Source organism: Heterodontus francisci, chromosome 19, assembly GCF_036365525.1.
Source record: "Heterodontus francisci isolate sHetFra1 chromosome 19, sHetFra1.hap1, whole genome shotgun sequence".
Taxonomy (NCBI): domain Eukaryota; kingdom Metazoa; phylum Chordata; class Chondrichthyes; order Heterodontiformes; family Heterodontidae; genus Heterodontus; species Heterodontus francisci.
The window spans coordinates 22,479,612-22,494,506 of record NC_090389.1 but is presented as its reverse complement, the minus strand read 5'-3'; the positions used below and the strand labels follow the sequence as shown (position 1 = coordinate 22,494,506).

At 42.6% G+C, this 14,895-nt stretch overlaps 1 protein-coding gene across 1 annotated transcript in view; it reads left to right on the top strand.

The window, feature by feature from the left end:
* Nucleotides 1–2,822, top strand: part of zmynd10 (zinc finger, MYND-type containing 10) — a 77,850-nt gene extending 75,028 nt beyond the window's left edge. Inside the window, exon 12 of the mRNA XM_068052300.1 lies at nt 1,326–2,822. Within this exon, the coding sequence (XP_067908401.1) occupies nt 1,326–1,401 (76 nt within the window). The 3' untranslated portion in view covers nt 1,402–2,822. The remainder of the gene's footprint in view (nt 1–1,325) is intronic.
* The last annotated feature ends 12,073 nt before the right edge of the window (nt 2,823–14,895 follow it).

The window sequence follows — 14,895 nt, the reverse complement described above, 5'->3', positions numbered from 1 at the left end:
TAATTGTCCACCACCAACTCGCGACTGGATGTGGCAGGACTTCAGAGCTTAGATCTGATTTGTTGGTTGTGAAGAGAGAAAGAGAGGGATCGCTTTGCTGTGTCTATTGCATGCTACCTCTGCTGTTTCGCATGCATGTAATCCTGTATTGTAGCTTCACTAGGTTGGCATCTCATTTTTAGATATGCCTGGTGCTGCTCCTGGCATGCTCTCCTGCACTTTTTATTGAACTAGGCTTGACCTCTGGCTTACTGGTAAAGATAGAGTGAGGGATATGCCAGGCCATGAGGTTACAGAATTTGCTTGAATACATTTCTGCTGTTGTGATGGCCCACAGTGCCTCCTGGATGCCCAGTTTTGAGCTGTTAGATCTGTTCTAAATGTATCCCATTCAGCACGGTGGTAGTGTCACACAACACGATGGAGGGTGTCCTCAGTGTGAAGACAGGACTTCATTTCCTCAAGGACTGTGCAGTGGTCGCTCCTACCAATACTGTCATTGATAGATGCACCTGCAACAGGTAGATTGGTGAGGGCAAGGTCAAGTAGGTTTTTCCCTCTTGTTGGTTCTCTCACTACCTGCCACAGGCCCAGTTTGGCATTTATGTCCTTCAGGACTCAGCCAGCTCAGTCACTAGTGGTGCTATGGAACCCCTCTTGGTGATGGACATTGAAGTCCCCCACCCATTCTGTGTTCTTACCACCCGCAGTGCTTCTTCCAGGTTGTGTTCAACATGGAGGAGCACTGACTCATTGGCTGAGGTTGAACAGTAGGTGGTAATCAGCAGGAGGTTTCCTTGCCCATGTTTGACCTGATGCCATGAGACTTCATAAGGTCCAGAGTCAATGTTGAGGATTCCCAGCACCACTCCCTCCCGACTGTACATCACTCTGCTGCCACCTCTGGTGGGACAGGACATACCCAGTGATGGTGATGTAAGTGTCTGGGACATTGGCTGTAAGGTATGATTCGATAAGTATGACTTTGTCAGACTACTGCTTGTGTAGTCTGTGGGACAGCTCTACCAATTTTGGCACAAGTCCCCAAATGTTAGTGTGGAGGACTTTGGAGGGTAGACTGTGTAGGGTGTGCCTTTGTCATTTCCGGTATGCCTGGTGGTCCATCTGGTTTTAATCTTATTTGACTTTTCTGTAGCAGCTTGATACAATTGAATGGCTTGCTAAACATTGCTCAGAATGTTTAGCAGCTATCAAGTCCAAATACCTAAGATAATAGAATTCTAAATCTGAGCTAACCAGTCCCAAAATGAGTGATCATCACACTGAATTATGAGGTCATGGTTTAATTTCTCTTTTTTTTTTAGGGAGTGTCAGGTGAAGCACTGGTCAAAACACAAGAAAGCCTGTGACCTGATGGCTGTTGCTGCAAAAAAAAACTGAAGTGAGGAATTAGGAATCCATCGATAGAAAGCAAACCAGTGAGCACCTGGCTGCAATTCTGCCAACTGCGGACTGAGTAGAACCACGCAATCCCAATAGTGGCGAAGTTACACAGATGTACACAGGGCATTTCCATAAGCTTTTAAAGTGCAACACATCGGTTGACCTAGCTGTACAGAGTTCCTGTTTATTCAGAAAAGTGAAGGTTAACTGCTCAGGATTTTCTTCAAAAATACAATTTGTGAAACAGCCAATGGCTGTAAAATCACCGTCCCTGATCTCTTTGTCGTGCCTTAAATGAATGCTGTTTGTCAGTGAGAGTCTGGTTGAGCGAACTTATTGCATTCATTGAGTTTATTGCTGCTGAAAGAAAATTTATTCCACCAATTGAAAAATTGTTCCTCAAGAAAGTACTCCCTTTTGTTTTTAAGAAATGAGTTTTTGTGGTTACTTTGCGATACTTCACATGCGTGTGATGAACTGCTTGTACTGCTGTTTTTGTAAAGTACCATGGCAGCATTTTATCAGTGACCTGAGTAAAGGAATCTACGATCACATCACCCACTCTCAGCACTGGGTCAGGAAAGTGGAGCTCAGTACAATCATACTGAAATATACTTGTGTAGATCTGCTTGATTCAGCTTCTTCCAACTGGTAGCATTTCAAGGGACAGGAGACTGTATCTGATGCCCACAGTTTCATTGTATAATTTGGGCTTTGTACTGGTGGCAGTTAGGCTGTCGCTGAGCCCGAATGAAGAGAACAAGGGCATGCTGGAGATATTCTGTGCTACCAGTTCCCACTGCAAGTATTTTTTAAGGCCTTCAGCAAGATGCAATACACAGACAGCATGATTTTTAACTTTAACAATGGGGCATTTTGCTGAGATGACCCTAGTATCTTTGCTTTTAGTCCCTTTACAGGAACTGAAGGAGAAACATGCTTGTATCAGGCAGCATGGGTGATTTTTTTTTTCCAATGCCCAAAAGTAAGAATTTTGCTGACCGAAAGCCGCAGTTGAAAATTTGGGCACAGGCTGCCCACATGGCGCTGCTAGTGGGCAAAGCTCTCGCGCCCTGGGCTAAATATAAGAACTTGGACCATTTCTTCATGTCACCAGGAGCTGAATACTTCCTTAAATAGGGAACAATGCAAGCATATGCAGTTCAGATATCCAGATTTGTTTTTAGTGGAATAACCTGTGTTATTGAAATATTTGTTGAATTTAGTTTATTCAAGTTTTGGCGATGCAATGGAAGGGGATCTACAAATCCCAGAAAGCTGCAGTTGTTGAATGTGTATATGTTTGAGGGGAAATTTCTCCTTATCTTTCGAATTTGGTTGCCTGTAGGTGGCATTGCTGACAGTGCCTATGAAACTGTGCTCTGTCATTGTCTGCTGTGTAACTTAAAACAAAATTGAATGGATTGTATTGAAAATAGAATAAACAATGATTGACTATTACTATTTGCCTCCTGGTGCCAAGAAGATAAACCAATGAATAAGAAAAGTGTATTTCTCTCACGGTAAAGGTTTTTTGATGGTGTCCATCACACTTCAACACCACATTTCAAAGCGTTCAGAAAACAAATGATTTTGTGCTGATGTCAATTGCAGGTTAATTTCTGTTGATGGTGAAAGTTTACAGTTTCACTTGGAGCCAGGAATTTACAAGGATCCAGCAATGTGCAATTTTCCCTGATTAAAAGCAGTTGACATAAGGACCTGGTTAGGAAATGGTAGCCTCAAAGGGACAGACTTTACAGTTAAAGCAGCTAAACAATCCAACCATGACAACACAGGAGATAAGGTAGTGTGTATGGTATAAAGTATGGCTATTGGCTAAAATTTGGTTTGGATCATAGAAGACCTTATTACTGGACCTTAACCCCATTTGTAGCAGTTGGGCCACTCCTATAATATTCCTGTTTGTGGCTTGAGATCTAAGGTCCGCCTGACCTCCCAGTCTATCATGCCCAAAGTTGCCCTATGGACCCAGGCAAAAATAGTGCCATGCCACAGTCTACAGAGAGAAAATTGACATACCTTACAGTGAGTTAGCCTGGTGAAGGGAGGAGCTCACAAATCAGATAACTAATTGTACAGTTTAAACTTCAATATTCTACTATTATAAAACCAAACCACACCTGTCCATGTACTCCAAAACTTGTAGGTTTCCTCACCACAAAGTGTAAGTGTTGCTAAAGCATTGATAGTGAAGCCTATATTCTTCCTTGGTTTCTTAACCTGTGCATGATCGAAAATAAGGAAAGCTAGCAAACCATTGGACCATCTTTCACTTCAAGAGGCTTGTGGGTCAGTATCATGTGATTGTTTATCCATAGTGTTGAAGGGAACGATCCAAAGTGTCCCTCTGTAATATTCTTTGTTGTTGCTATTGATCACTGTAGATAGAAGGAGCACAAACAGGAGTTATTGGAAGTTACAGCAGTATAGTGCCTCCACTTTTGGGGACCCAAGTTTTGCTTTGAGCAAAGTAATATTTTTGGGCCATTAACCCAAAAACAGCCCATCCGTATTTTAGAAAGCTACAATTGGTGCCCCCTTTGTGGTTCAGTTCACCAGGCCTTTTGTGTTGAGATTTTCACACGTTGATGAAGTCAGCAAGTGTCAAAGAAGAGTTGTCATTCTTCAAGGTTTGCTGTTGCTGAGCCCAAAGATTGGATCTCACAGTTTCATCTTCCAAGGACTGGGAGCCAGGCTGCCCACTACCACGATAAGAAAAATGTGAAGGCAAAACAAGCCAGTACAGACCATCGTTCTTCTTTGCACTCCTGAGTTTCATTCACTCTTGTGTTATTCTGATTAAATAAACAGCCCATACACTGAGGAGGCCTTGGTCTCATTTGGTTCCCTGTGCTTGTTGGCCAACTTCCGGGCTTGACCCTGATTCTAAGAACTTCTGGCTGATCATGGCCTAGCACTGATCATGATTGTGGAAAAGACTTTGGTGCAGTGATTGTCCTTCCCACCTGTATGTGGGAAGCTGTCTGTTATTTGGAGGCCCCATGAAGGGGAGAAAACTGCAAGGAAAAAAAGTCATCCGGACTAGAGAAAGTAAAGTACTGCATCCTGGGAGTCTATCCAAATCCACTGACACCAGTTAAAATAAAAAACTGTTACAACAAATTCACCGCAACAACCGACTGTAACACTCAGGGTTCACTCCACCCATTCCAAAGTCCCTGCATTACGCAATTGCAATCCTCAGTTAATTTGGATCTTGTTTGAATTTACAGCCACTGTGTTTAAACAATGATATAATGGGTAATATAATATGTATGTATAGGTTTACTCTTTCAAAAATCTGTTGGCAGCCTGCGTTCTCCTGAGATCTTCAGAGCTAATGGGTGGAAAAAAGGAGGCTGCAGAAGTTGCAGATGGTGGGGGAGAGGAGGAATAAAAATAGAACTAAAGACCTTATAGAAAACAGTAAGAGGCAGTAAAAGGGAAAGATGAAAAGGCAAGTCCAGAAATGGTGAAAAGTAATAAAAATACAGAAGAGAGAAAGCTGGAATTCATGTACACCAATTATTAAAAAATTAGAAATGTCCTTGGCTGTTGCTGGGAGCCAAATGCTGTGGTTTGTTCCTGTTTCCTGTTTTCATCAGCAGCTCCTTTCTGTAGTAACCTTTGTCGAGAACTCTCTACAACTCTGAGGGAAAAATTGTTTTTATAAGGAAATGTCTATTTTCAAATAACCAGCAAAAGTATTTTTAACAACAAATTCAAGTAGGAATTGGAACTGAGCTCCTTAAATGGAACTCTCATGGAGGCAACTGAGTACAATTTTCTCTAAAGATCGTGGGTAATTTCTCTGACTCTTGGGATTCAGTAATGTCAACTGCAGAATGTGAGGCATTGAAACCATTATTAAATTATGTCATTAAATTTAATTTACATAAAGAATAATTGTCTTTTCAATTTCCTCCCCTCCTTGCCACGGCTCTGACTTTTGTTGGAGCAGAGTTCCATGGGCCTGGGCAGCCCTCCAATACCTGGTCCAGGTGCCCCTTTTTCATATGTGAACCTTGGCAAGATGTTCAACTGTGGAAGGAGTCATGCCCGAGCCTGTCCCTATCCTTACCCAACTTGTCCTCTCCAGCGAACGTTACAGGATCGTGGGCAGCTGCAGGACCCTCTGGCAGTTTATTTTTTTCCCATTACCTAAGGCCACTGAGACACTGCTGCTACTGTGTCGACTAACTCCGCACTGGCTGGAGATTGAAATTCATGTTGCGGGCTAAGGTGCTGCATTTATATGTGCTACCATGAGCCATAGCTTTAAGTCATACCACCATGGCTCAGTGGTAGCACTCTCGGGTCTGAATTGGATGGTCATGGGTTCAAGCCCCACAGAGACCTGACTATATAATCCAGGCTGATTGAAGTAGCAGTGCAGCAATCCTTTGGATGAGATGATAAATTGAGGTTCCCACCTGTCCATTCAGATGGACATAATGGACAAGATCCCATGGTGCCCTTGTCAATATTCCTCCCACAACTAACATCACCAGGAACAGATTATCTGGTCAATCATCTGTTTGATCTCTGTGGGACCTTGTGGCACAAACTAACTGCACTTCAGAAGTTGTCCATAGAGAATTTGCAAAGAGCTATATATATGCAAGATCTTTCTTTAATGAGGCTATGGCATTCTTGGTGTCATCGAGAAGATGAGAGTTTGAATCCATGTCTCACCCTTCGCCTTTTCCATCTGGACTCAGTAGAATGTAATGGAAAAGTGGCCATAGAGGTCTCAGAAACAGTTTTAACAGTATCTGTGGGTGAGGATGACTAAATGCAGCTTAAGATGTATGGGGCTGTCTTAGGGATGGGAAAGCTGTGGAGGAGGTGGTGCAGAATAATTTCTAAGAAAAACTGTCACCTGTTTAAAATTTTAAATTATTTTTTCCCCAAATGTTTCAGTGCTGCAGCTCTAATATCATCAACATTGCATGATTAATATTTAAAACAAATGAAATGGTGGTGTGTTGGATATGATCAAGCTGTTGTTATGACCAAGGTGGGAGAAATGCACTGTTGATTCAGTCTCAATTCTCCACAGGTCACAGCCTATTAATACATTTTCCCCACCTACCGATGAATAGTTAATTAGACTCTATTAGGCCCCCATATAAAGCACACCAACCAGGTTTCTTTAAAAAACATTAATTATTTATTAGAAAAAAATAAATCTTAACTACTAGTGAGATAAATCTACATATACAAAAAACTCCTTATTTTCCTAGCCCTCATGCGCATACATTAAAAAAAACAGTTAACTGGGGGAAAAAAGGATTCTGGTTTACAGCTGTTTCATATGAATAAAAGGAACAATAAAATAATTCAGTTTGTCACGTTCTGGTAGGAAATTCTTTGGTTGGGTGAGGTGTCCCAGAGTTGAATAGTCAGATGCCACTCGAAGTCTCTCCAGGCGAGATTGATGAATAGTCTGTGACGGGTAGGCATTCAAGGCAATTTGGCTACAGCAGGCATCACATAGGACTTTCAACAGGAGTGTAGCAACAGGTCTGCTTAGGACTCACAGCAGCAGTATAGCAGTAGAAGCTTTCTTCAGGCTCCAGGATTTCGCAAAACACTCGAGGCAACAGGAACCCCACTGGATGCAGGAATTCTTCAGACTCAGGAGGCAAAAGGAATCTGCCACCTTGAAAATGCAGGATTTCTTTTCAAGAGATGCAAGTTTCCTATACAGAGAGAGGTCTTTTCTGGGTCTTCTACTTTGATCTCCACGCAGGTCAGAAACTGAATTTCAAATGCCTGCTCTTTGTCCAACTTAGTGGTTTTGAAAAGGGTCCAAAGTGAAAGTAATCCTTCCTGAGCCAATCACATGACCAGACACAGTGTCTCCCCTGTCATTCAAAATGTTGCTTTGAGGAGATCATAAACCCCTGGCTGGCATCCTTAAAACTGCTTGTTTTCCTATTCTTGTATACAGAGTCAACATCCAAAAAATTTCAGCTATTTGCAGGTGTCCATGTCCACTGAAAATCCTTCTTTCAGTTTTTTTAAAAACACAAGAATTCTAAGATTTTCCTACAAAAATAAAACCCTTGTAACACTATTAATTAATTTGTGAGGCAGAAGCATAAATAATGCTGGTCGAATCAGTTAACAATGGGGCGGAGATCTATTGCTGAGTTACAAGGGGGTGTTTTTCCAGCTACACTCTCCAACCCAGTGTTTAGCATTTTAAAAAGACCAAATTAAATGACGTGTGCACCATTGAAAGACTGAGACGCAGTAATCCTTTGTTTGCAAACTGAATCCTTTAAAAACCAACACAAGCTCTTCATGACAAAATACAAAATATTACCCGATTAAAATATTTATTTTCCTTTATTCTAAGACCTTATAAAAAGATATTTAGTTCTTAATGATTCTGTAGGACTACTAAATTCCTGTCTGCTACTCAGCAGCAGCAATAGGGCCAATTAGGTCTCAGAGATCTGGAATTGGCCAAGTGCTTGACTATTGCTCCTTGGCTATTCTTATTAGGTTTAGCATGCCAACCGAGGTAAGGTCCCGAGATGTGACACTTGCAGCCACTAATGACAGCTGAGTCGTCAGGGTCAAGTACTAGTAAAACTACTGAATGCGGTTGTTGCCATGCAGGGGTGTGTGTTTAGGCTCTGACATGCCTTCTATAATGCTCCAAATGTAATTTTTAGCATTAGCTGTGATAGCCAAAATAAATCTGACTCTGGTATTATGAGGGTAGTGTACCATTCACAAATGAGATGCCTGTCATCTTCAGTATGCTGCTGTGACAATCCAAGACAAACAATTACTACCTCTTCCATCACACCCAGTACACACTCAGCTTACAGATACCAGTGTGTGCATAAAAGCATGCAACTTTTCACAGTTTGCAAAATACACATGCACAGGTAATTGCCTTGATGCCTTGCTAATGGTATGGGGATGCGTAGAGTCCAGTTGGTTGAAGATCTCAAACAGGTTTATTAAAGCTAACTATTTAAAGAACCTCACTCTGGGTTTTACAGTTGCAGAGTGACTCAGGCTTTGAGTCACATGACTACGTATTGGTGCTTAACTCATTAGCATACTAGGATCTTAAAGGGACATCACTCTTAAAGGCAATCTTACAACATTTCCTTTCTTTCCAAAGATAAGCCTCGTATGCTAAAAGTAAAATCATGAAGGAGACAAGCAAAATCAACCATAAACTATTTTCAGATTTTGACCAAGACACGGTTGATGAATCTGATGATTATATCAGCATGGGGAAGATGTGAATCATTCAGATGTCTTACTCTGAGAATATAATTTTAAATTTCAGGCTGCACATTCCAATCTGCTAATGCACATAAAGCCCACCTACAAGAACTATTGGCCACTCTCATGCTTTAATTGTCTTTCTCTTCTCTCCTGCAGCATGATTGCACTTTATAGCCATAGTAGAAAAAATGTAAAGAAAATCACTTTTTACATGCACAGAAGTTACCTCTTGTATCTTCAACCGCTGCCGGGACACCATGTGACAAATGGTGCTGTGTGCATGTGTCAGTGAAGGCAGCAAGATCTACATTCAGCCTGTCCTCAGAAAATCATCTAATTGCAGGACAGATCCTCTTCGGCCTGTTGTCATCAAACATCTGCCATGAAAACGTCCTTTATGTCAAAGGATGACTTTTACTGTCAATTGATTTTTAAAAAACAGAAACTAAAAGTGACTTTATGCATGTAGCTAAATATGGCTACCCAATTTGCATCACTGTACCTTCCACATGCCAATACATTGAGATGGAGACAGCGTGTCTGCAAAGGCCCATCAAGGACAATGACCTGGGAATCAGAGTGAACCACATGCCCTGTCCCCATTAGCAAGGCATCAAGGCAATTACCTGAGGTATTTAACTGGTGGAGACGAACCAGCGTGTAAGGACCTCAACATCATAACCATCGACAAGATCACACAGTAGAAGAGACCAAGGGTACCTGCATTGATTCACAGTCCTACCAGGATCTCAGTGGTTCTGGTTTAGACAATATCAGCCTCTTCTCAGACACACCACACCAAGAGGATGAAGATCCAAAATCAGATGGTGAAAGCTCTTCATCAACAGGCAGTGTTTCCTCACGCTCCAGCGACTCAGAAGAAGAGATTGATGTTGTAACTACTGAGAAGCAAAGGTTGGCAATGAGGAGCATTACTGAGGGGAAATCTCCAAGGACCGGAACCCGCTCGCAGACTCTGGCCAGCATCAAACAGTGCAGTCTGAAAGCACAGCAACAGCACAACTATGCTGCGCCTTCACTTCTGTTCTCAAGAGAACCGCCAGCACCATAACGAGCCAGAATGGACAGGTATCTCCATGGGGCCAAGTACTCCTCCCCCAAAAAGTCCTCGACCTTGAGCCCCAAGCCTTCAGACGTGGAAGATGAGGAGAGACGAAGGACACGCAATGCCCTGAAGAGGCAGAGGAGGAATGAGTTGAAGCATTGTATGTTGACTCTTCGAGATGAGGTGCCGGAACTTTCCAAGAATAACAAGGCCTCAAAAGCGGTCATCCTGAGAAAAACAACAGAGTAGTTAGCAGGCTGAAGGCAGAGTACAGAAACTGAATGCAGAGAGAGAGAAACTTCAGAAAAAACACACTATCGAAATGATATATGGACTCTTAAGCTTCTGCACATGTAAAATTCATAATATCTATCTCTATGTAAATAATTTTGATGTTATCTAATTTTTTGTGATTTTACTTTTAGCATACAAAACTTATCTTTGGAAAGAAAGGAAATGTTGTAAGATTGCCTTTAAGAGTGATGTCCCTTTAAGATCCTAGTATGCTAATGAGCTAAGTACCAATACGTAGTCATGTGACTCAAAGCCTGAGTCACTCTGCAACTGTAACACCCAGAATAAGGTTCTTTAAATAGTTAGCTCTGTACTGTATATAACAGTTAGCTTTAATAAACCTGTTTGAGATCTTCAACCAACTGGACTCTACGCATCTCATTTATGTTGCATCAGACAACTTAAAGAACCCATTACACCCTTCCCCTTTCCCCATACAAATTATGCTGAGTTGACCCCTTCCCCACCTCAGTGGCACCAGCTTCTCCTGGACAGGAAAGTGAAGGCATGTGAGTGCCACACGAGCTCAAGATTGGGAACAGAAGGTAAGATCACGCAGAATTAAATTTTAATTTATGCAGAGAGGTATTTTAAATATTTGAAGTAGGGTCCTGTCGCAGAGCAGCAGAGGTGCCACTAAACAGCCTCACCGCCACCGGGAAGATCAGGCCCAGCAATCCCGGCATTGGGCTCCGTGGTAGCCGCTGCAGCTCCAATTCTCCGACCCCCTACCCCCGTCACGAAACCCGACATTGGGCTAAGAACAAAATCCAGCCATTGGTCTGAGTGGAGTATGGGTTCTTCATACTAAGGTAAACAAGCAGGACACCTTGCAGAATATGAAAATAGTGGTAAATGTTATACCAGACAATCCCTATCATTTTATGAAATCTGATAGTTGACAATCCAGACCTAAAATGGTGTATCTGGGCATGTAGACTGGATTATTTTAAATAGGTAAAGTAACCAGAGACAAACACAACCTCCAAATGCCAGCCTTCTCACCAAGTGAGAGAAGATGAGTGAGCGCGTCAATCCATATTTAGTCGTTTGGCAGTACAGAACTTCAGTATTGCTAAAAACAGAGACATTTTTTTGAAGCTTTTCATCTTGCACTCATCAGGACAATTTGACAGAATACCAATGTAAGGGAAAGCAACAAATTTATACTGTATGATAAGACAGTGCTGATTGGTTGGCAAGTGGACTCTGATTGGTAGAGGCATTGCCATGGAGTATGCACCAGTTTATGGTGACAGTTAACTGCCAAGCTTTGTTTGAAATTTAAACCAATCAGCTTGATTCTGATTGGTCACGGTGTTGCCCTGAGGAATGAACAGAGTGAATGGCTGTCACTTATTTGGTTTAGCATTTAGTTCTTTGCAGACAGAAAGAACATGTACACACATTGCGCCTATTTCAGCTAAACAAAATAAGTGACAGCCATTCACTGGTTCATTCCTCAGGGCAATACTTTGACCAATCAGAGTCAAGCTGCCTAGTTTAAGTTTCAAACAAAGCTTAGCAGTTAACTGTCAGTCACCATAAACTGGTGCATTCTCCATGGCAACGGCTCTACCAATCAGAGTCCACTTGCCATCCAATCTGCACTCTTTCATACAGTAATAAATTAGTTGCTTTCCTTTACATTGGTATTCTTATGAATTGTCCTGATGAGTGTAAGATGAAAAGCTTCGACAAAATATTTCTGTTTTCAGCAATACTCAGTCCATATTTGTAAAATCTAGCAAGTGAGAGGGGAATAATCAGCCTATTAAAGGTGCCACAGTTCAGAACTTACCGTCATCTCCAGATACTGCTACTCAGAATGATCTGTCAAAAAGGAAAAGGTCAATAGTTAGCCAAGAGCTAATGTGGACCAAACACCATGGCCTCTGACTTGGACTAATTGATTTATATAGACTGACACAAGGATTAACTGCTGAACTTGTTCCAGAATACATGCATCAAGGGACAGCTGGGCTGTGAAACATACAGAAAAATGTCATTCTCTTAAAGGGAGTGTCTTGTGGTGTTGCAAAATTCCTTCGAAGTCCTCACAGGTTCCTAGGGCAGGAGGCAATGTAAGTAACAGAGCTGTGAGTGAACTCCCTGAATGACCCCCTGAACAATTCACAGGAAGGAGGAACTACTGAGTTGGTGATTACTGAGGACACTTCTAGTGTCTTGTGCACCCCTGACTTCCTTCGCCCCACCATTGGCTGTTGTGCCTGCAGCTGTCTAGGCTCTATAAATGCAAGTTGTTGTTGATCAAAGGTAGACCCTTCTGATAAAAATCTTCACCATCCCATCATCTCTGTCACTACCTGCAAGTGTTTCCACTCAACCTGTTGAATGATCTTTTTAGCATCAAGGGACAGACTAGTTCAGTGTAGATTTAATGGTTAAACACCCAATCCGCAATCCCAAAATGCCCCATTTTCCAGATAGTTCTAGGATAATTAAAATGTATTTAGCAAACTGCAGAGGGGATTCTGTCCTCAAGGAGATTAAAAGAGATTTTTGAGCAATTGCATTTACACAGTTAAATATTTGCCAAATTCTGAAACTGCTGCAATATATTAAATTCTTTGATTAACATTATTATCCAGTGGGAAATATTTTCTACAGCAGTAAAATAAAATTAATTTAATCCAAGTATATTTGCAGAAGAATGTAGTTGGATTAGAAAAGCCTTCTTACGCTAGCAGACATTAATATGCAGTTAAGCCAATTTTAAAAGCGTTTTAATGAAACTTCACTGAAAATACAAGTCTGGGAACTATTGGAGACTGAACCCAGGCAACATGAGGTTACCACATAACACCAAGATCCAGTCATTAACGAATGGTATTTCATTAGTTTTGTGCAGTAATCCAGGATTCCTGCCATATGCTCCCAGTACATGAAGCTCTGAGCTAAGGGTAAGAATTTGTAATGTGTTATTGAGATAAAAATAAACCGCAAATGCTGGAAATCTGAAACAACATAATGTTGGTAATAGAGAGCAGGTTTATTAGAATCTGTAAGGAGAAAAGGCAGGTTAACATTTTGGGTGTAGGCCTTTTGCCAGGGTGTATTTTTTGCATTTTCTGTCTTTATTTCTGCTTTAGGGTGAGAGAAACAGTCAAAAGATGTTGTGTTTCAAGTTTTAATGTTGGGTGGACAGGGGTTAACTCCCCCAACCAAGTGCTAGAACAGGGAACGATGGGGAGATTTTTTTTTAATTCATTCATGGGATGTGGGCGTCGCTGGCCAGGCCAGCATTTATTGCCCATCCCTAATTGCCCTTGAGAAGGTGGTGGTGAGCTGCCTTCTTGAACCGCTGCAGTCCATTTGGGGTAGGTATACGCACAGTGCTGTTAGGAAGGGAGTTCCAGGATTTTGACCCAGCGACAGTGAAGGAACGGCGATATAGTTCCAAGTCAGGATGGTGTGTGACTTGGAGGGGAACTTGCAGGTGCTGGTGTTCCCATGCATTTGCTGCCCTTGTCCTTCTAGTTGGTAGAGGTCGCGGGTTTGGAAGATGCTGTCTAAGGAGCCTTGGTGCATTGCTGCAGTGCATCTTGTAGATGGTACACACTGCTGCCACTGTGCGTCGGTGGTGGAGGGAGTGAATGTTTGTAGATGGGGTGCCAATCAAGCGGGCTGCTTTGTCCTGGATGGTGTCAAGCTTCTTGAGTGTTGTGGGAGCTGCACCCATCCAGGCAAGTGGAGAATATTCCATCACACTCCTGACTTGTGCCTTGTAGATGGGGGACAGGCTTTGGGGAGTCAGGAGGTGAATTACCCGCCTCAGGATTCCTAGCCTCTGACCAGCTCTTGTAGCCACAGTATTTATATGGCTACTCCAGTTCAGTTTCTGGTCGATGGTAGCCCCCAGGATGTTGATAGTGGGGGTTTCAGCGATGGTAATGCCATTGAATGTCAAGGGGAGATGGTTAGATTCTCTCTTGTTTGAGATGGTCATTGCCCGGCACTTGTGTGGCGCGAATGTTACTTGCCACTTATCAGCCCAAGCCTGGATATTGTCCAGGTCTTACTGCACTTCTACATGGACTGCTTCAGTATCTGAGGAGTCACGAATGGTGCTGAACGTTGTGCAATCATCAGCGAACATCTCTACTTCTGACCTTATGATTGAAGGAATGTCATTGATGAAGCAGCTGAAGATGATTGGGCCGAGGATGCTACCCTGAGGAATCCTGCAGTGATGTCCTGGAGCTCAGATGATTGACCTCCAACAACCACAACCATCTTCCTTTGCGCTCGGGATGACTCCAGCCAGCGGAGAGTTTTCTCCCTGATTCCCATTGACCTCAGTTTTGCTAGGGCTCCTTGATGCCATACTCGATCAAATGCTGCCTTGATGTCAAGGGCAGTCACTCTCACCTCACCTCTTGCGTTCAGCTCTTTTGTCCATGTTTGAACCAAGGCTGTAATGAGGTCAGGAGGTGAGTGGCCTTGGCGGAACCCAAACTGAGCGTCACTGAGCAGGTTATTGCTAAGCAAGTGCCGTTTGATGGCACTGTTGAGGACACCTTCCATCAGTTTACTGATGATTGAGAGTAGGCTGATGGGGCGGTAATTGGCTGGGTTGGACTTGTCCTGCTTTTTGTGTGCAGGACATGCCTGGGCAATTTTCCACATTGCAGGGTAGATGCCAGTGTTGTAGCTGTACTGGAGCAGTTTGGCTAGGGGCACGGCAGTTTCTGGAGCACAGGTCTTCAGTACTATTGCCGGAATATTGTCAGGGCCCATAGCTTTTGCAGTATCCAGTGCCTTCAGTCGTTTCTTAATATCACGTGGAGTGAATCGAATTGGCTGAAGTCTGACATCTGTGATGT